General features: G+C 36.0%; 1 protein-coding gene across 1 annotated transcript in view; it reads left to right on the forward strand.

Moving 5' to 3' along the window:
• The window catches only part of ARFGAP3 (ARF GTPase activating protein 3), a 36,065-nt gene that overhangs the window by 12,055 nt on the left and 1,350 nt on the right, over positions 1-22,660 (forward strand). Inside the window, exons 5-15 of the mRNA XM_082308080.1 lie at positions 725-808; positions 2,932-3,019; positions 3,419-3,475; positions 5,220-5,266; positions 7,466-7,611; positions 11,159-11,284; positions 11,877-11,999; positions 15,741-15,878; positions 17,089-17,212; positions 18,248-18,338; positions 22,142-22,263. Of these exons, the coding sequence (XP_082164206.1) occupies positions 725-808; positions 2,932-3,019; positions 3,419-3,475; positions 5,220-5,266; positions 7,466-7,611; positions 11,159-11,284; positions 11,877-11,999; positions 15,741-15,878; positions 17,089-17,212; positions 18,248-18,338; positions 22,142-22,263 (1,146 nt within the window). The remainder of the gene's footprint in view (positions 1-724; positions 809-2,931; positions 3,020-3,418; positions 3,476-5,219; positions 5,267-7,465; positions 7,612-11,158; positions 11,285-11,876; positions 12,000-15,740; positions 15,879-17,088; positions 17,213-18,247; positions 18,339-22,141; positions 22,264-22,660) is intronic.

The following is a 22,660-nucleotide window of genomic DNA, read 5'->3' on the forward strand; positions in this document are numbered from 1 at the left end:
TTTTTGACGGAGGTTTTTATTTTTGGTCATCTATCTTTTGCACGTAGTAGAAAGAACCGTAAGAAATTACCTATGAGTAACCTTGGAGTGCAGGTCACAGGTTATAGTCCTGTCCTGCACAATGCTAAGAATGGCCTGCGGCACTGCGGGCCCTCCAGCCCACCCTGAGATCAGGCATAGCTCAAAAATGTTAGTTAGCATCTTGAAAAACTCTGCTTTAACTGTAGCAGAGGTTTTGATACTCTGAGACTACGTGGGAAAATTCATCAGAGCACCAGACCACACTGACACAATTCTGAAAACTGTTTCCAATGACAGCTAGTGTTATGTTTTCAGTTTTTTTTTGCTTGGGCAAAATAAGAATATTAGAGAGAAAATAACTTATATGAGAATATGAAAAAGCTTACTTATTATAAAGCTCTAGTGATACTAAATATTGACAGTGTTACTGCAGCAGAGCTTATACTGAGCATTTTGTTAGGAAGAAAATGAGTAATGATGTGAAGGAACACATCAAAGATGTATGAAATAAATAAATAAAAAAGGAATGTCATATACTGAAGCTTGAATAAATTTGTAAGGAAAAATTATGTACCAAAAAAAAAAAAATCAAGGAATTTTTATCCCGGTGGGAAAAAAAGAGTAGGTTTAAGGTTAGTGCATTTGAAAAAAATATATTAATGCAATTGTCCTGTAAAATTCTCTCTCTGTCTTTTAATTCTAGCTGTGGACAGATGGATGTGGAATGCCACCTGTGTCACCTCAAAACAAAGAGGAAGATTTTTTTGCATCCCATGTTTCTCCCAAGGTATAGGTTACCTGTATTTAATTCTTGTTAGCTTTCTAAACACTTAGGTTAACTGTGTGCTCTACAATGAAGATTAAACCCTGAAAGAAAACCTTACAGAGAAAGGGTAGGTCAGGGAGTTAACATTTACTGCTTTTCCTTCTGTGGGTCTCAAATTCTTCCTGGATGTGAACCACTTTCTAACGTGATAATTTAGAATGACCCAAATAGTAGCTAAATGTGGAATGAAACTATGTTTTTTTGTAGGCGTACAATTCCACTTGGACTCATGATTCCTTGCTTGGGAGTGCCCTGATTTAAATATACTGTGTGATAACTTTGGTTTTTAATCACTAAAGTTTAACAGTTCTTAAAACATTTGCTAAATGGAAGCTTTTTTTTTTCCTCCAAAATACTTACATACTCTTTGAAGAAGTTGAAGAAACCTTCGGAAGGCTACTGTTGGTTTTTGTTTATTTGATCCTACCTCCTTAAGGTGATAGAAGCTGTGTTTATTTCACAGATTAATGTTTCAGAGACTCTCTTGAGTCTGGTATTTGAAAAACACCAGTGAAAACAACTTCAGCAATTGTGATCTTAGAGCAATTAAGTTATTACTACACCTAGTATTCCTAAATATTGCAACAATATTAAGTGTTGTAGTATAATTGCTTTCTAGTACAGTGGGAGTCCATGAACACCTAAAACACGAGTATGATCATGAGCCATATTTTGGGATAGAGAAGAATTCAAAGAGCTTGGGTATATCAGATTAGCCCTTGTTGTGAAAATTCTTCACCAGTTCATATGCATGTTAATTCCCCTGTCGTGACATTGTGGTCGTGCACACGCATTAGTAGCAAGTAATAAAAGCCTATGCAAGTGGCTCATATCTGCACCTGGGTAAAGAACACAGTAAAAATGACATGACTTTTTAGTGTCTTTCTAGTGTATATGGGATGCTTAAGGATGAAAAAAGCTGTAAATTAAATGAAAAATTATTTTTTTTTATTTTGGTTATTCAGTTGTGACATTTCAAAATGTAACTTTTTTGTTGTATGTGAGGTTTCAAAAATGGTGCATTTTAAAGGGAAATTCAGCCTTTTTGCTATTTATTTCTTTTATTTTAGGAACTTCTACTGCAGCCAATATTTGAATGTCTTATCAAAATAAATTTCAGCATCTTTGAAACAGTGAAAGAGCATTTACATTTTACAGACTGGGAAGATTGCTGTATTACTCATAAATGCTCATTGCAAAGACCAAAAAAAAAAACCCCAATTAATGTGAATTCTAGTCTAGTGTCTTCACCAGAAGATCATCTGTCCTGATAGCAGAAAAATAAATGGAGTATTTCTGTTTGCAGAAGGCAACTTGGAAGAATGCTTGCAGTTGAGTGGGAAATGCGTAAACTGAGGCAAGCTAAAGAAGTTTAAGCAGAAAAGTGTTGTAAATATTTTTGAGGTTGAGGACAAGAAGTAGGAACTCGACACAAACCCTCTTAAGGGAATGTATGCGTAGGACAAAGTCAATTTTCACCACAAACTTTTTGGGTAGCTGCAAAGGCAGGAGGTTAGAGACAAACAGTCTGTACCTCAGGGCAAGAGATTGTTTGGGTATGGATGTTTTGAGAGAGAGATGTCAGGAAGTTTTGAGAGAGAGATGTCAGGAAGTTTTGAGATTGAGGTTTTAGGGAAGAATAAGCATGAACTGGCAGTGGCACAGCATTGATGGAAAACATAATACTAAGCAGATGTTGTTGTGACCAGGTCACAAGCCTGCCTGGTGAGGAGGATGTGTCTGAGGGAAGTGGGAGCACTCATCGGGAAGACTTGGGAGGACTGCTCACAATCAAAAATTAAATGTTAGAAAATTGGAAGTGTAAGAGCTTAGTGTGGGGAGAAAGTTTGGTGATTATAGTAAATAAATGATCCAGATTTCCTGTACTGTATTACTGTTATGAGTAAAGAAAACTAATAGCCAGCATACAATAAATAAATCTAAAGCACAATTAAAACACATATTAACTAATATATATAATATTAACTAATCAGTGGTGCTTAGGCAGTCTTTGAGCTTGGTGCTCATATTCATTTGCTGTATTCTATTTTCTGTGCACTTTTGATTTTGTAATTTTTTTCAAGGCAAAGAATACAGAGTGGGTGTTATCAGAGCCAGAGACAGTTTCTCTACAGCAGAAAACTTCAGAAAATATTCCAGAATGCTACGAAGGTATGACTGATTCTTTTTAACAAGAAGCTGCATTTTTCTGGTAGTTTCTTTGGTTAGACTCTTTTTACCCTACTTTAATGGTTAAATAACCTAACCATGCTAATAACGCAAGAATTTTGGAGAGGAAGGACTTTTTAGAAGGGTTATGCTAGAATGTGTGAGACTGCATGTTCCTTTAATAACGTTTAATAGAAATCCAAATTAAAATTTAATTCAGAAGACTTCAGATGAATCTTTGGATGCCTTCTGCTCTTTTAGTAATTGGTAAAGCTGTGATAGAAATAACACATTACACTATGTATCAAACAGTACCCTGAGTACTATAAGTTGTATTTTGTTATTGTAAGCATTCTAAAGAGCCTTCTGATATTCTTATCCTTGTTATTCGTTATGTTTTAGGACCAGAACATGGACCAAGTGTTGATTGCCTTAGTACATCACCAAAAGCTGCATTAGGTAACAGTATAGTGTACTTAAATATTCGTTTGTACAGAGAATATATGACTGGGAAGAGATGTGGAATTCTTACTTTAATATCAGTGTGCATGAGTGAGTTGAAACATCTGAATTTGTGTTACAACTTCTTCTGTTAAACAGTATACTCCTTCTAAGAAATTAATTTTAGTCAGTGTTGTTCTGGTTTTATCTATCTTATCTTAGCCAACCTGATGAATTTAAATACTACAGGTATCACACCTAGTAAAGGTAACCATTAATGTTTTACACCTCCTATTAGACTGCTTTAAGTTCTGCATTTAAAGCACACAGGTGGAATAGACCATTGTGCTGTGATTAATGGCCTGTTGTTTATGTTAAGCAAACACGTCGTGTTTGGTCATAGGTCAGTCTTTCTATCTAGATGTAGTTTTTGCTGCCTTTTCAGAAAACTGACCATAAAAATTTAAACTGGATAAATCTTGTATTTGTAATACAATATCTTCGATGTCCAGAGTCTTCATTTACTTCATACTGAAGAGTGTGTCGTGCTGTAAGTAAGTAAAAAAAAGTTGAGGAAAATAGAATAGAATAAAATACATCAGTGGTTTATCATTTTGAGGATCATCCTGCAGGAGCAGGTTTCTGAGAATAAAGAGCATTGATTCTCAGCAGCACAGGGGTAGTAAAGAAGTGGTGGCCAGGTCTGACTCAGTGCTTCAAGAAGGTATGGTCTTCATGACTGTTTTTATATTCATTTGGTTGGCTTTGGTTTTGGGTTTTGGTTTTTTGGTTTTTTTTTTTTGAGAGCTGGAGAGTAGCAAAAAGAGTTAACCACATACACTTCCCAGTTTTGTCACTTGTATCTTTAACACATGTTCTCATAAAACAAGTGCTTTTCTTGTTTGTTTTGGACATCACAAGTTCTATCTTAAGTGAACAGTATCTGTTCTGTGTATGCCTGTTTCCAACTAAATTTCAGCTCAAACCACTTTTTCTGTATGTTCAAGCATTCAATATGAGTTGTTGATTGAAAACTTGTGATTGTGGGAGATTGACCTTGGCTCAGGGTAGCCAAGGCACAATACAGTGCCTTATAGAATGTCGTGAGTCCTATTAGGGTCGCATTAAAAATATCAAGATGAGGAGCAGTGTCAGACTTCATGCAGAACAGAATGTAGGTTCGTTTCTTTTCTGTGTTTCAAGATTTAATACAAAGCATTAAGGCTGTAACTTTCAAACTCCCAATACTAGAGGCAGTTGAACAAAGTTGTTCAATCTAGTGACGGTGTATGTTGTCACTTCTGATAATGTTTGTGATTTTGTTTTTGATGATACAGGCATGTTTTGGTGGTTTTAAACATAGCCAATACCTTTCCATCCAGGAAACAATTAATTTTGGAAATCGTACAGGATCAGGTGGACCTCTAGTCTGATTCAGAATAGCAAGTCCTGTATTCTTGTTCTGTTTACTAGCAGGTATCTACAACTGAAAACTGAGCTGTAATTTTATTCCTATTATGTATTTGCAAGAGATGCCATATCGTCAGTCAGAGGCAGTTTCCCACATTTTCTTGGAGATTTTCACAGCTCCGTTCCCTGTAACTCAGTTTAGTATCTCAGTCTCTTAGTGTAGAAACTGTAATACTTTGAGGCATTAAAATAAATTCCAAAAACTTTTGAGGCTGATATTGAGGAAATTATCTTCTGCAGTTCTGGAATTAATAAAATTGTATGTCAAGTAATGTACATTTAATCCTTACAGAGAACACCACCTTCATAAAAAAGAAGCCAAATCAAGCTAAGAAGGGGGTAAGTGTATATACATAATACATATTTTTGTCTGTATTATAGATCTCTAGAAATATGTAGATGGCAATATGGAAATGTATCATGTAACTTAGCACTAAACAGTACTTGTATCAGTAATGATTTATAAAACTAAAATGGAACGGAAAACCATTTCTATATCAAAACAGCCAGTGGTCTGCTTGAAAATGGATTATTGTTAAGATGAATTTGTCTAACAGGTTACTGTTGTTATGCAGTAGGGTGCTTCAGATCTTTTTCTGACCTCAGATAAATTCTGTGTACGTTGCATGTAGCTCGCTGAACTGGCTAGACTTCCACATGTATATCTGAGTGTCATTTTCTTTGTGCTGTCTGGACCTGAACAGCAGGTGATGTCTTTTCAAAAATGAGTAAAACAAAAATGTCAAAGCATATATTGGTGTCAAGGTCGGTATCCCACTTCTCTTCAGTTCTTTTCACAACTATTGTCCCTGCAACTTCACTGATGCCCTGTAACCTTTCTTCTCGCTTGCTGATGCTGGGTTGCAAGGCCTCTTCAGGCTTTCACCTAAGTTAGTTGGCATTGAGATCTTTTGTAGCAAATCCTGAAACCAGAGGGAGTTCCAATAGCACTTTTGAGTGGCTAAATATGCATGTGTGGCATGATCTGTCAATATAAGGTGAGTTTGAGACATTCAGATGTGTATTTCTGGAGCAGTCCTCCTCTCGTGCCATACAGTGGTATGGTGTTTGGTTGTATTTATAGGTAACTTGCAGCCGCATTCAATTCAAGATAGTTTCAAGATAGTTTACAGACTTGCTTCTGCATGGGCCCTTAACACTTAGGCATCTGGTCTCTGTAAAGAAGGCATGAGGAGAGTTGAGTATTTCAGAATGATGGTTCAAAGAACCTGAAAGCTGAGTAAGACAACTCAAGTTAACTTGAGTTAGCTAGGAAAAGCTAGGTTTTGAATGTTTGGCTCTTGAGTCCCAAGAAAATAGCCCTAATATTAGGCTACTAGGGTGACAATATGTTACAGGGAGTCACTTCTTTTAAGTCTGGCCTATTGTATGGCAAAAGATTTTTAAGATTTATTGGAGCAGAAGAGTCATTTAGGTTGAAACCTATTATTTCTTGCTCCCACTAGGGGGCCCTAATATGCAAGAGGAATGTCTCATGCTAGATGGTTTATGCGGGTATGTTCCCTCACAGTAAGAACATAACTGGGTTCACAGGTGCATGTGCAGTTTGTGAACTGTAGAGCCTAAAACTTTATGGACGTAGGCCAGAGCTTTTACCTGAAGACTTCAAAGTGTTAAAAAGTTAAGATAAATGTATTGTGAAAATTAGTATTTCTGCAGTGTTGCAGATGAGGAATTAAACACATAGGAGACTAAGAACAGCACTTTGAGTGCTGTGCCACTGTCTGAATCAGCATCATTGTATCTATTAAAATTTGTAATAATAGTTTTTTTTTTTAAATCTTCGATAATCAGAATGAAAGTATGTGTATCCCTGTATTGAAGTAATATGAACTAGAAATAGAATTATTTTAAAAGAACAAGTGCAAAACTGATACCTCTCAACTGACGTGTTTATCTGAAAGAAGTTTACAATGCTTTGTCACATGCAAAGGCTACTCATGCATACACATATATACAAAACTTGTATATTGCTCTCCTACCATAAATCAGTAAATAGCTATGTACACATTTATTAAAAATACAAATAAATCAATACTTAATCTTAAGATGACACACTAGCACTGGCCAGTGAGAACTAACTGAAGAATCTTTGCCACTTCTAAATGTAAATTGTGAATTAAGTGAATGAGCACCAAATGGTTCCATTGCAATAAATTTTATTATGTTATTCCTATGCAACAAAATAATTATTAAGAAACTAAAGTTGTGCTATATATTACAGCATTTATTTGAACATGCCAACTTCTGAACAATTAAAACTGTAATAGTTTCATTACCCTGTGATGGTTGACTGCAGAACTAACTAAATTTGTAAGAGTTAGTAGAGGAAGCATGTAGAGGGTCAAAACATGAAAAAATATTTTCTCTGCTCCAAATTTTCATTGCTGTTTGCATATGCTCCAGAACAGAGTATAGTGTTTGCTGTTGCTTTCAAAGTTGACTGTTAAGTCAGTTGAAGTGATTGTCTCAGTTATAATGTTGGGGCTTTTGTTTTTTGTTTTTCAATAAATCAAGCTCGGTGCCAAAAAAGGTGGTTTGGGGGCACAAAAAGTGAGCAGCCAAAGCTTTAATGAGATTGAGAAACAAGCACAAGCTGTAGATAAAAGGAAGGAACAAGAGGATCTTCATAGCAGTAAGAAAACTGAGAAGGAAGAGCCACTGTAAGTATGAATTATATATACAATGGTAAAACATGAAGCCTAATTTCATGTTAATGAAGTAATTGCCAACATTTTCAATACTACCAGAGATTAGCTCATGCAAATAAAACTTCATTTCTTGCTTTAAAAAAATCCCAGATGTGGATGAGGCCAAAGAGTAATTCCCCCATTGCCCTTTTTTTTTGCCATTAGGTATATGTTTCTACAGTTGATCATTTACTGTAGAAATAGCCCAATGCTATCTTTAAATATAACCTTAGTGTTATTTAACACAGAAAATAAGGAGACATTCTACTGATACATATGAATAAAATGTGAAATAAATCTAAAATATGTTAAATTTAAGTATTACCACAGAAGACTCTTGCCTCTTGAACTTTCTTTACCTCCTGGTGGTAACCTAGTTTATTTTGTTCTGGTGTAGTGAACTGAATACTATTCAAAACAGTCTTTCTAAGAGTGTAGGGAACATACAAATACTCAGCTTAATTTGTACTTACTGGGTAAGAGTTTCTGTGCTGAAGGCAGGGGGTAGTTTAAGTATGACTAGAATTGCCTGCTTAAGTTTCAGCTATTTTATACTGGAACTGCCTTAATTTTCACCAAAGCCCTTTGAATAGTTTTGTCTGAGGCCTTGAATCTGTTAGGCCAGCTTAATTAATAAGTACTCAGCCCTAAAGCTCAGTGGGTGCTGTTCCTGGTTCCTTCCACTCCATTTCTCTGCTACATGTTTTTGGTTTTTAACATTTTGTTAGTCATCATCAAAATTACACTACTAAAGAGTGGGTTAGTGTACACTTTTACTGTTGTAAAGCTTAACATCCTCTCTTAAGTGCTAAGATGCATCATCTTTATAACCTATTGAGAAATTTTCTGAATTATTACATAGTTAAAGGATCACTTGGAGCTCATGGTACCAAGCTCTTTGGTCTATAATCTCCTCCCTACTCCTTTTGCTCACTTTTATGTACCCTCTGCAGAAATGGATGTTTTGTGTGCATCAAAAATATTAATCACAAGGGGATCATTCATTTTTCCTGAAGTATTTTTACCACAAAGTCATGCTTCTCGGCGGCTGCCAAAAACTACCAGTAGAGTGACCTCGAGGAACGGACTACTAAATAACAAGAAAAATGATTGTTCATTATTAGTTATTGTTACTCTTTAATGGTACTCTCTTTGATGATATAATTCAGTTTGGAAGAAAGTCCCAAGTAGCGATTTGGTTTTTGTGTCAGAAATTTGTAAATCTATATAGATCCAAGGCAACCTTTAGTATAAGTTTGCTGCAACCTTTCTGCAGCAGCCAGAACCCTCTAAAAATGTCTGCAAACATGAGAGGTGCACATACACTTCAGTTTATGGATCCGATCCCAGTAGAGGCAGGATAACTGTATTTCCCTTGAGATTAACTTTTTGGATTTTTAACTGTAGATGGCAGTATATACCAAAATTAAAGAAGAGTGAATACTTTTAAAACTGCATTTGCTTCCAGCTAATTTGTGTGGTGGTTTTAATTTTAAAAGCTTGAGTAATGAGCTTTAGGAAATTAATTCAATGTGGCTTTGTTACGTGGCGGGAATGGAAGCAATGCTTTTGTAGTCTAGTACTTAGAAGGAGAAAGAGTGCTGAGACTTAAAACTTAAAATGTGATTTTATAATTGGTACACAATTTCTTTATTTTCTGCTGTGCACTGATGAGAATAGATAACTGGAGTTACTGTAAAAAAATTGATCAGTATCCCTATTTGTTTAAATCAACAGCAAATAAGATTTTTCATGTTCATAAAACAGATTTCATAAGATGGGCTGCTAATCTTTCTACTTAAAGTGCTGGGTAGACTTTATTAGTAGCAGTTTCAAGTTGAATTTTAGAGAACATGTTCAATTTTCTGTGTAACAGTTGGTCCCAAGCTGTAAGAACTGATTTTTAAACATCCCTGAACATACACTGTGCTTTGGAGATATATTTTTCTGATTTTATTGGTGTCAAAAGTCATTCCACAGATGCATCCTGGTTTGTATCTGACTTTTATTGTTACAAGCATCTGAACATAAGACGTAGTGATTTTTTGGTTCTGGCTCCAAGTCCTCTGGAAGCCCCAGTCAAAAGATACCTAATCATCACAAGATTGAGATGGCTCTCCTCCTTTTTGAAATGCCTCGTCAGCAGAGGATTGGTGTCCCATTCCTTAGAGGGGGCTGGTACCTACATCCCTTGTCTGTGAAGGAAGAAGACCGAATGCATTTTAACAGGCTCAGCCACCCAGCTCCTGTCTTGCAGGAGATGCACTAACCAGCAGGGTATGAACTTTGGTAGGGGCATACTCGTGGTTAAAATTAAGCCAGTATGCAGTGGACCAGAAAAAATCAAGCGGGGAAGAGCCTGTTTCAGCAATCAAATAGTTAGGAGACACACTGGAAGAAAACATTCCTTGGTCAAAAACTTGTTTTGTTTTCATTCCTGCTTCTGCACAAAATGGATGGGAAGTTACAAGGGATTTCAGACTTAGTATTTCCTTTCTGCTTGCAGCAGGACGTCTACCAGCAGCATCCTAAATCTCATTTACCTTTCTTCTGATAGTGTTCGTTTGTACTTTATGCCAGTCACAACTTCTGAATTAAAATATTGCTGCGTTGCTCATTAAAATTATTATTTGTATCCCTTTTAACCTAACAAATTAACTTTAAGCAGTGTTTCTACAATTCTGTAATCATTAAAATCATTAAAAACCTCTTTCTCTGCTACACTGCTGTTACTGGAAAATAGTTAAGATTGTTTTGAGGTGTGGGATGGTTCATGGCATCTCAGAAAGACAGCTTACTATATCTGAACTGTGAGGATGTTTCAGATGACAAAACGTCTTGCCAGCTGTGCAGAAAATGAGAACTTTTGGATGCTTCCAAGTTTCTACAATACAGACTATATTCCATTTGGGGAGTACAAAGACTCTCACCTCCCCTCTTCTGAGACACCTTTTTGGGCACAGGGAAGGGCAGCATCAATAAAGAAGTATGGTCTACCTTTCGCACTTGTCTCAAGAGTGCATGTATAGAAGGTGTTAAAACCACTAGGAGCATGAAGGGGGTGAAAGGAGGGAGACGTGGCAGGGCCACGCTGTGCGTTAGGGGAAAACATTACTCTCATGAATGCCACAGTACTGTAGTATGTCAGAGTTGAATAATTTTGACACTTGTTTTGTATCACATAGAATAAGGACTGTGGAAAAAAAGACTCTTTCAGTTTGACTTAATGGTGATGGAAAACTGTGTCCTGAACTTTAGCAGTAGCATGTTTCACATTTGTTTTGGAAAAGACTGCCTGTCCATACACAGACTGGGGTACTGTTTAGACAGTCTTCTCTACTGGCTTTCTCCCACCCTTATAGTTGGAATTTAATCCAATTAATAATTAATATTTTCAGTAAACACAGAACATACAAAATATAGTGCTACAATATATATTGTTAATTTCTACCAATATTATTGGATTAGGCATTCAGTGTAGCATTTTACAGCTATATGTTCACTGTATGTTTTGTTCTAGTGTATCATCTTTACGGTTGGCCTACAGAGATCTTGATATTAAAACAAAAGAAGAGAAGTTAAATCTGTCTGGTAAGAAGAAAAATGAATTGGAGAGACTTGGCATGGGGTTTGGCAGCAACAGAAGGTATGTGAAGTTCTATAAACTGTATTTAAAATACTCTGTGGCTTTATGCAGTTATCCTTCATTTTACTTAGGAAATGAAAAAATATACTAAAGTGTGTTATGGAAACTTAAACAATATCATCAAAGAATCTAGTATCTGTCAGGGGGAAGGGGCAGGATTGCTTCTGATAGATTTAAGTTCTAACCTGCCAGTCAGGTGTTAACTTAAATTGTAAGCTGTCTGTAGGGTGTTTGCTTCCATTAGCAGCCTGTGAGGAAGATACCCAGGATGTTTTCAGTGAACGGTACCAACCTAAGTATAGTCTGTCTTTTACAAGCCAAAACTCTGAAGAAGTCACATTGCTGTGTTTTGTAGCTGTTGGAATGGTCTATGTGTTCAGAAGTCCTGTCACTACTTCAAAGAACGACAGTTGAGTTTTCCAGGGCCTTTTTTTTTTTTTTTTTTTTTAAATTTCTCCTTTCTTCTTAAATGTTTGTATAGCTTGGGTTTTATCAGCAAGCTTCAGAAACTAGGTTTGGGCTTTCATTTCTTTTTTTTTTAGGGTGTGAGCTTTGTCATCTCTTTACATACTTATTTTCTTCCTGTCCCCAGTGGCATTTCTCACTCAGTCACCTCAGATATGCAAACAATAGAGCAGGAAACACCTGCAATTGCAAAGCCAAAAAAAAAGTACACCGATGATGCAGAAGACTCGTATTTCTCTTCCAGTTCAAGGTAATGTATAAGCTGCTTATTTTGAGTGGGAGTGGAAGTATATGCACGATACATATTCAAAAATATACGATATATTTGGAACTTAAGATCAAAACAGAAGACAATTGGACATGTCTACACACCTAGCATATTTTCAGGGGACATCTGAATCGGAAAAGTTGTGAAATAGTTGACTTTACCTTGACGACGGATGTATTTATAAAGAAGAGGGATTACTTTTTCTGAGGAGAAGTCAGTCTGAATTATGCATTCACAAGTTTTTGTCTTGTTCAGGATCTAGTCTCTACTTGCACAGACAGTTGCCATATAAGCTTTTATTTGCTGTATCCTGAATCCAGTGAATTTTTTGTCAGAATGACTTATGTTCATGTGTGTGTGTGTGTGTGTCCCCTTGTGGTACTGTCTTCAACTTTCAATTTAAAATTAAACAAGTATCAAAGTCTGATACTAGATATACTCCAGTTGCATCAGTCCTTTAACTGGATGCATGCCAAATGTAAAAGCTTAAATCTTTTTGAGGTGTTGTGCGTTGGATGTATTGTGTAGATGTCTGCAGTCTTATATGATAGACTTTTATGTATATGAATATAAAATGTAAGGAAAAGATAATTGACAAATTTTTGATCAGAGCATGAATGCAATGCAAATTATAAAATACTGCTGTTTGGAGGGAGAAGAAAAAGAATTAGTCCTACAGACACTAATTGCAATGCAACAGCTGTTTCTGGACTGATAGGTAGAAACAGGTGTTGCTTTTTATAAACTGCCTTTGTTGGATTGGTGCCACAGAAACATGAAAAATTGTACCTAATTGCTTGTAGACAGGCAAATAAAACCACAAAGGCTTTTGTGTCATCACTTTGTAGTGTAATCACTAGTGTCAGAAATGCAAATGTGGTACCAAGTAAACTGGCAGCAGTCTTGTAAAATAAAAGGTATCGTTTCAGTGCTTCTCTATTTGTTCCTTGAAAAGAAGTTACTGGTCTCAAATTATTCATAAGCCTACTAGCAGGCAAAGGATGAATTATGGAAGAGGCTTTTTAATGTGTTTTGGTTCAATAATTAGGAGATAAATTGTACCCTAGCTGTTCCTGGCTCTTGTTATTCTGGTTATAGCAGTAGTAGAATCTAATCGGAGTTGGTATACAAATTCATTCTCTTTAAAGAAAGTATAAAGTCAGGTTGTTTGACTTGGTAAGGTTTGTAAGGTGGTTATCATCCTTTATTCCAAGCTGTGACTTTGAAATAGAGGTAAAGTAATTTTAATATCATCTTAGTATAAGACCAAAAGCAAAACAATCATGCTGGATATTAGAGTGCTGATAAGTATCTGTAAATTAAGCAAGCTAAATGTCTCAAGGTTTAGATATATAATTGAAGCCTCTCAAAATCCTTGGATTTAAATTTTTCTTTTTGCTACAATTAATAAAATCTTTATTAACATAACAATGTAAAATTTTATTTTCTATTAAATGCAGTTTTTCTTTCTCCCTTCACCGCACCCAAATGCTGAAGAAATATTTTGCAAAGTTATGAAAATCTGAAAGGGAAGAATGGAGAAAATAAGTAATTTTATTCAAACCAGCTCTTGTAGCCCCTACCCCGTCCTGTGGTTTGGATGGCCATTGTGAGATTGGAGAGAGATATATATATAGATGTATATATAGATGTGTGTATATATATATATAGATGTGTGTATATATATATATAGATAGATAGATGTGTGTATATATATATATATACACACCCACGCACACACCTACACACACCCCTTGTTTGTTATTACATATCCATATGGAACTTTTAAAGATTGCTGTGGCTTCTTCATTAGGTGGGCAGGAATAAGAGCGTTGCTATGTAGTAGCTTCCTTGCCGGTTGCGTACTGTGCTTCTACACTCTGCTACCATAGGAACATATGACATAGAAACTGAGAAGTCAGGCCCAAAGAAAATGACCCTGGTTGTAAGAAAGTATGTAGTGCCTTGCCATGTTTCTAAGCTGATGTAAGGGAGAGAGGCAGCTGCATGAAGAAATTTGGAATACCAACTACTTTCTGGTGCTGTACCACTCTTGTCTGGGAGTTTCTGCTTTCCTTTTATTTATTTTACATGTGATATGGCATTGAAAACAACCTAAGGTCACAGGAACAGTGAAAGATTGAACTGGTACAGTGATGTGCCCCAAAAAATAGATTCTGTGATTTTCCTTTCTTTTCAACTTTCATCTATGACTCTTACTTTGGGTCTTCCGCCTGTATCCAAAAGGTGGAGGTGGTAAAAAGCCTCATTTAGCAGGAATCTACTGGGTGTAACGTCCACTCTGGGGGTTGATACTGTGAAGACAAAGATTGCATTGCAGCGAGTCTCCTTTGCTCAGAGTGCTAAATGCACTTCCCTTTGTCTGTCAGGAGAGAAGCAGAAGACACCTTGCTGCTGAAGGTGTCTATCTCATAAACTGCAAAAACAATGTCCCCACTATTCATAACAGAAGCATGGAGAACTTTTTTTTTTTAAAGGTGCTTTTCACAAAATGCAAATGAGGACTTTAATATCCTGTGCGTGTTGTATTGAATGATTCCATTCTGCTAGCCTCCCGTTGTTTTGATCTTCTTACTCCCTGTCCTGGTCATATCCAAACTTTGAGAAAGTTTATTTAACCACCAAGGGAAATTCTTAATCTTTGGAATTTAAATAGATATTTTTTCAAGTATTTTCCATATAAGTTTAGATATGTGTAGAATAATCAAAGGGGAAAATGTCAAGATAAGATACCACTGGAACTGAAAAACATGCTTAATTTTTTTTTTCCCTTTTCTTTCTGTTCATGCTTTCCCTGCAGTTTTGATATGCAAGAGGGGATTGTCTTATTAAATTAAGACTCACTTTTAAGAACTATGTTATTTAGCATTGTTTTAATAAAACATGTTACAAAGGTCAGAGGTATTTAATACTAATATTTGTATTAAAAATATATATACAGAACCAGAGAAAAGGGCTTTTCTTACTGCTCTGAACTGTGTTTGTTGATGCCTCGGAAAATGGGAGCAGATTCTCTGCTTGCGTAGCTTATAGATTGGCTCGTATGGAACTGTGAGATTAGCCGCTGTCAGCCCCTTAGTTAGAAAACTTTGCCCCATGTGAAACCACAGCACAGTTGGATGCCATGGATTAGGTGCTCTTGGATCTCTGGAGTGTTCAAAGTGCCTTGAAAGTTGTGGTGGCTTTTTTCATAGCTGGTTTCTTAGTATAGAGTGTCAAGAGCAGCAGGCCTTCATGAGCAGCCTACCTTACCTTGTAGGATCATCATGATGCCTTGCTCACAGGGTCTATCCTGAAGTTTTCTTAGCTCCCAAAGCTCTTAAACCAGCCAGGTATCTTGACAATGTTCTTCCTAGTGCGTTGTCTGACACTAAAGAAGAAATAATACTTTGAAGTGCTGAGAACTTTGCTCTGCTGTTTTTCATGGGACCAGATCTTTCAGGCAGTCACTGCGTATTCATGACTATATCCAGCCTAAAGAAAGGATGAACTTTTCATTCAGTTAAATATGTGTGCAAAAAAAACCAAAAATCCATTGGATTCAAGTGCACAAAGCTTCTAACCAAGATTATGAAATCCAAATTATTCACTAACAACTACCATTGTGCTGAAAGCTTACTTGCTAGTGAACACTTATTAAAGCAGTATTTATTTAACAATATAAAGTTCCTACTTTTTCAATATTTTTTTCTTTTATTTTAGGTACTATGATTCTTCAGATTTGAGGAGCAGCACTTTCTCTAAATGGGATGACAATATAGATTCTTTTTGGAAGAAAGAAAATAACAGTAGAGATGTTGATGTAATGTTAACTTCAAAAAATACTGGATTTTCAGACAGGTATACAAAGAAACCTAACTGATTTTTGTACAGCAAGCCCAAGCTTGTCAATATGATTTGAGTCCTGGTCATAGTAGTGGGATTTTTTTCAGTCTAGAGGGAAAATTTGGCCATAACTTTCATCAGCAGTCAAGAGACATCCTGGCTGAATTTCTTCTGTAAGCTGAATTTCCTGTTTAGTTATTTCTATTTTAAGCATTGTTTTGCTCAGTGCTGTAGAGTACATGTACTGGAGGTAATTTCCAAAGTGTTTCAGCAAAAAAAAAGGGACAAAAGATGTAGAGAGAAACTCAAATATTTGCACTGTTCTGAGAGCATACTTGCTGTACCTGCTTTGTTTATTGCTTAATGAACCAAGCAGAACCCAGTTACCAGATGAATGAAACTGGGTTACTCAGCTTTCAGGATGAAGGTATTGAAGATACTTGCAAACAACAGGTCTAATTGTTGTGATGATAAAAAATGAATACGTTTCTTTTCTGACAACTGTGTTTTTATCTTTGTAATCAAGTGGAAAATATAAGAATGTGGGGTTTGTGTGCTTGGTCGGTGTTTTCTGCTTCTGTTCTTATTACCTGTATTTTCATTTACCTGTAAAATGCAGTTTGTGCACTTAAGTACAACTTGTTTTTTTTTAAGCACAAGCGTGTTGTTTCCTACAGACTGGACCGGTGGTGCATATTGCACAAAATAGGGGTTCATGTCCACAATGCTATTACTTCCTTATTTGAGTACATTTATTAAAAAAAAAAAAAAAAAAAAAGAGGGAGAAAAAAGGCAAGTGTTGAATATGTATGTTTCAGGTAGAAGGCAGTGACAGTTCAAAGGATGTTGAACCTTTTTGTGCTATTACGTTTAAATCTGAAGTTCACTGACATTGTGTTTTGGTTTTTTTGAGGTTTTATTGACATAATTTTGGCTTGCTTTTTAAATGAACTCTGAAAATAAAGACACAGGATTAATGAATTTGAAATGCTATATATTCACCATCTTGTAAAACTGTCACTGGAATTTTATTTGCTGGTATATCAACTTAGTTAACTGAATTTCTTTATCCTGGGTTCATACTGATTTAATTTTTATTTTAAAAAATCACAATTATACTTTTAAGCTTCACAAAACAAAGATGATAGTGCTTCTTGCTTGATGTATTGCATTCTGCCATGATATAAATAAGTTATGCTCACTAATGCGTTTATTTTTCTTTTAGGCCTACGTCTCGTCGTAAGCCTGAGTATGAACCATCTTCAAACACAGATGAGGCACAAAAAAAATTTGGCAATGCAAAAGCAATTTCATCAGACATGTATTTTGGAAGGCAAGATCATGCTGATGTAAGTAGAAAGCAGTGATAAATATTTTTGAATGTTAAAATATTCTTTGGCTATAAACACGGTGTTCTTGTATAAAGAGAAGGCAATAAATAGTTAAAATTGGTAGAATTAGTATGCTTATTAAATTATGTTCACTTGAATATTTGTTTGATAGAAATGTACAAGTCTCTGATAACTGTGATAGTTTAGTATTTCCTAAGGAGTTGCAGCTGCAAGTAGGACCTTACCTCCAACATCATTCCTCTCTGATAGAAGTGGTATACTATGATTCAGCAGTCTTTATTTTTGAAAGAATCACCCTGATGCTGGGTGAAGGTTTACTTCTTTTGCCAAACTGATACTAAGAAACCATTGTTAAAACAGCTGTCCCCTCTGTATTTGTTACATGGAAACATTGTTACTATTGTAAGGATAAGCAAGCAGATAAATGGTTCAACAAATGACATGTAATTGAATCAGCCTAGGAATAAAAAACAGATTAATATTGTGTTGCATTTTGGAGGCGAGGCATCATTTTAAAAAATCTATTTTTAATGAAAAATTAGCAATGTAAACAGTCATGTAAAAAAATATAATCAATGTATTACCATTCCCAAGGAACTCAGAAAAAGTTGAATTAAAAGCATCATGTGATTAGAAGGGTTACCATGATGCTAACTGCAGTGCTTTTTCCTTAGCCTACCCAACCAATGCATTTCACGTTTTTCAGTCGTCGTTTTTAATGGTTGTGTAGTTTAATCTCCTCTGCCTTTTCAGCAATCCCCTTTTTTAGGGTAGCTAACAGTGAGTAGGCCTCTTGGTGTTGCAGTGGTAAATGTCACTCTTTGATCAACTCAGAAATGAGTTGAGATGATGACAAACTCACACTGTGTAAATCATGTGAAAACTATGAAATGGGAACAGCTTTCAGAATGGTCAACTTCAGCTGGATTTGTATGTTCTAAAACTGTATCTATAATCTCACGAATGATCTGACATGACCTCAAAAGATGACAGCATACTGTACAATACTATTTCTTCTCCATTCTTTCCTAGTATGAAGCAAGGGCTCGGCTAGAAAGACTTTCTGGAAGCTCCTCTATAAGTTCAGCGGACTTGTTTGAAGATCAGAAAAAACAACCAGCAGGTACGTATTGAACAGAGTGAGAAACTGTAGCATGCAGCGGGAAATGCTCCGGTACTCTGTTCCTAGTTCCAGCATCGGCTAGCTGTCGCTGTATTCTGCAAGTGTGCAAAGTGCAGTATGCATTAGTATTGCTAGTAGGTCAAACAAGCATAATGGGTCTAGTCATTATTTAAAACAAAAAAAAAAGATTCAAGTTCTGTATTTTCAGTTCAGTAAGTTCAATATATTATAGTGGGTTTTTGTGTGACTTGGTAAGAGAGTGACTATATCATAAAGAATTTTTATCAAAGAAAAACTGTCATATTTGATGATAAAAACAAATGAGACAACACCTAAATTGACTATTAGGTAGAATTTTTTTATAAGTTACCATAAGTAACTTATATATGTGAAAATAGCTGTCATATAATATTGAAGCTAAGAGGAACCATTTATAAAATGTTAGTGGGCTTGAAATTCCTGTGTAATCTGTTGCATGGCATATCCATTCATTGGGATATCTGCTTCTAACACTGGTCTTGCCAAATTATTAAGGAAATTTTGCAATTGGTTTGTCTGTTTAAAAGATTTGTTGGAACACCTTACACCGGGGAGTATAGTTCATCAAATTAGAAAGGAAGAAGTATTAGATTAGATTGACTGAAAAGTAGCCTCTTAGGCTATTGAAAATGTCTCATGTTTTCTTTCCAACACCCTTTTTGGATAGTGCAATAATGTGAAACAAAAAAGGTAAGAAATACTGGAATATTTTATTGACCTGATCAGTTGGGTTTCATTCCGTAACTTGTAAAGAAATGGAAAAAAAAGAATTACTGAAGAACTTGAAATCTGTGAGTAATTATACAAATAGGCTGGAAAAGCAAACTGTGCAGCATCTGATTTTACTTTGGAAAAGCTGGAATTAAAAAAAACGGTGTGACTGTTCAGTTTTGATCCCCTGGAAGCAAGTTTTGAATACATTGGCTAGTAGAGAAGTCACTCCTGTTACCAGTTACTTAAGCGGGATTATAGTCAATTGAAATGTAACGACAACAAAAAAATCTAAGGAGGGGAGGAGACAGAAAAGCAGAAATCACAGTAAATACTTTAGCCACTTGAAAGAATATTTGCAACATGGTGTCATACGTGTGATAAAAAAAGATGATGGGAACATAAGCAAAGAAATGGTGTTTCTTTCTGAATTTGTAAACGATAATGTTTTCAATAATATATGGGATTGTGATAACAAATATTATTTTGTTATCTAGCTATTGTTGAATAGTACTTTCTTCGTCCTTTTGATTTTCTTGCATATAAATTATTTTATATGGAATTAATTTTTCCTTTAATTTGTGTAATTTGTGGGGTTTTTACACAGTAATGAATAAGAGAATGAACTAGGAAAAGGTAAATATAAGTTAAAGATAGGGCAAATTGTATGAGAGAGAGAGAGATCTGTGTGTGTATGTGTATATGAATGTGCCTTTCTATGTACACATACATCTATATGTGATAAAATTCTCACCATATTCTGCATAAGGGTGCTTACAGGCAATTGTATACGTGAATTGTGCACACACAATTACTCATCATTGACCACTTGGAAAGGTTCTTGGGTCTTGTGGGGGAATGCAGAGATACCCAATAATGGAATGAAAAACACCTGCCTGCAACTTGAAGTTAGTTGCTCTCCATGACTGGCATGTAACCCAACAGTAAATTTAAAGTTATATTACAAAGACTAAACTTCTGCTAAATTTTGTGGGTTGTTAACTGCTCTAAAATAATAGTGAGGAAAAAATACACCAGGAATTATTAGTTTGTATATTATAAATTCACACTATATTCGGTCTACAGAATCTTCCCTTTCCTGCATGTTTTTCTGTTACACCCCCCACCCCAAAGACTATCTTTTGACAGTGGCCCTTCTTGGAGAAATTTTACTGCACTGATAGCTTCTCTGGTGTTGAATTATTGCCAAGGCCATCATTAGTTCCATAAAATAAAGGTAATCAGGAGACTGGAGGCTGGCAACAAAAACGCTGCTGTAATTCTGGGGTCCTTGCCAGAATAAAATGTCCTTTGAATCTAAAGCTGTTTTTATGAGCACTGCTGAGATTTTAGGGCTGAACAGTTTTGGGGTGCTTGCTTTTGTATAGAATGCTGTAGGAGCTATTTATCAAAAAGAGGGGGCTGCAAGAAAATGCTTTTACTTTGCGTTATTTCAGACCTGTAGCTGACTTGTAGGTGCTGCGTTTGAAGGAAGTCACAAGCAAAGGAATTGCTTTCCTGTGTCATTTACAAGAAGTTTTTCAGACAACCGTACATAACCAGAAAAACGTGAGAAAATTTATGTGGCTGAGAAGTGGTTAGAGCTTTTCTCAGGTTATTTGTATCTGAAAACATTATTTCCATTACACTGACTTTAAAAACAAAAATGCTAAAGCATTTGGTAAGTGGAACAGATCGTAAGGAAGTCAGAATTACAGTCCAGAAAAAGGGCTGTCTCAGTAACAGAGAATTTTTGAAAATAATCTATAAACAAGCGTGCCTATGCATTGTAGAAACAGCTGCTAGCCGGCTTTAAAGAATGGGGCGGCAAGTTCTCTGAATGTGACTATGCATCTGCCACTACGAACCAGCCACTTAGCTTAGGCAAATCAAATTATCTACAGTAATGTCTCTCTCGGCCTGCTAATGAGGCAGGTGCCTTTAATTTCCCATGAAAAGAGGAGCTGCAGGTTCCCTCTCTCTTCCCTCTCCACCCCTGTTCAAAAAGACAACAAGGAGAAGGAAGCGCTGCCGGTGTGTGGCAATGCTCTGTATATACGGAGCTGCTGTCAAAAGGAGTTAAGAGTTGTGCAGGTTGTGGAGCCTGCGGCTGGACGAGCTTGTCCGAGATTCAGTAACTGCTCACAGGTTACCAGTTGTGTCCCGACTGGTCATGACTATCAGCTGGCGACGTGTCTAAATTAAGGCTACAGACTGCAGTCTCCATTTTGAAAATGGTCTGGTTTGGGATGCTTCCTCTCAGGACCCCCATTTATTCCCGAGATCATTGCTCTGTGATGCTGGCTTACTGCCATTTGTGCCTTTTACAGTATCAGGTATTTAATATCAAGGCGTGCCAGTAATTCTTTTCGCAAATGAGTGGGTGATTGTAATTGTTGGCACATTAATACGTATCATGCAGTTAGTTTTGAAACATCTTTGATTTCTGGTCTCTTTAGGCCTAGACTTTTCATGCTAGCAGTAGAGCTAACACTTACTGACTGAATTTTATTGGCTTTAAGGAGGGCTGGATTGCCAGCTTTGTTTTGGAGTTTTAAAACTTACTTACTTACCTGTACCATAATTTCTATAGAATTTTCCAAGCCTCAGTTGTAGTAATGCAAAATATGTGTGTATATACAGCAGGGAAAGCATACCTATGCATGCACACAAATCGGGTTCATCACTTCAGCTGCCACTGAAGTGCATTCATCTTTAAATTGGAAGGTAATAACAGCTGTTTAGGATACAAGACAAATTAAAATTGCAGCAGATTGAAAGTGCAGAATAAATCATATATTATCCAAACATTAATTGCTCAGCTGGGAATACAAAGTGTAGATGGTGACACTCTGGGTGGAATTATGAACAACTGAAAAAAATTGAAAGGAAGATGTACTTAAGAAATTTGAGATCTATGCCTAGTGGTTTTTACAGTGTCACTCAGACATTGGTATTTAGTGCTCCTAGTAGTGTATTGTACTTCAGGGGGAAAAAAGGCTGCTTTTAATGTAAAATTCTATTTTCTTCTTGTGTGTGTGTTCTCCTTTTAGGAAGCTACAATATTACAAATGTCTTGCCTTCAGCTCCTGATATAGCTCAGTTTAAACAAGGAGTGAAATCAGTGGCTGGAAAACTTTCTGTACTTGCCAATGGGGTCATGACATCTATACAGGTTAGTAAAAATATTACAATATATTAACCATCAGTTAAGGTCTTTTTGTAGGGATTTAGTATCATGGATCCTGCCGTTGAATTATCTTTAGGGAAGAAAGAATGAATTTGGTTTTGAGCTTCGTAGACCTCTCATGCTAGACAGTAGATCTTTATCTTTTTAAAAATAAATCTCTAGCTGATAGCTCACCTTCCTTAGAATGTCTTTTTTGCCTTTTCCCTTATATAGTTTATTTCTTTTCTTGCAATTGAAACAAAAATTCCATCATGGAAGTTATTTGCTGTCACTTTATTTTTTAAGTAATAATAGTTCATAACTCAGAATAGAATAGTTTAGTTGGAAGGGACCTACAGCAATCATCTAGCCCAGCTCTTGTATTGACTCTTTAACTGACTTG

Source organism: Platalea leucorodia (assembly GCF_965183815.1).
Source record: "Platalea leucorodia genome assembly, chromosome: 4".
Lineage (NCBI taxonomy): Eukaryota > Metazoa > Chordata > Aves > Pelecaniformes > Threskiornithidae > Platalea > Platalea leucorodia.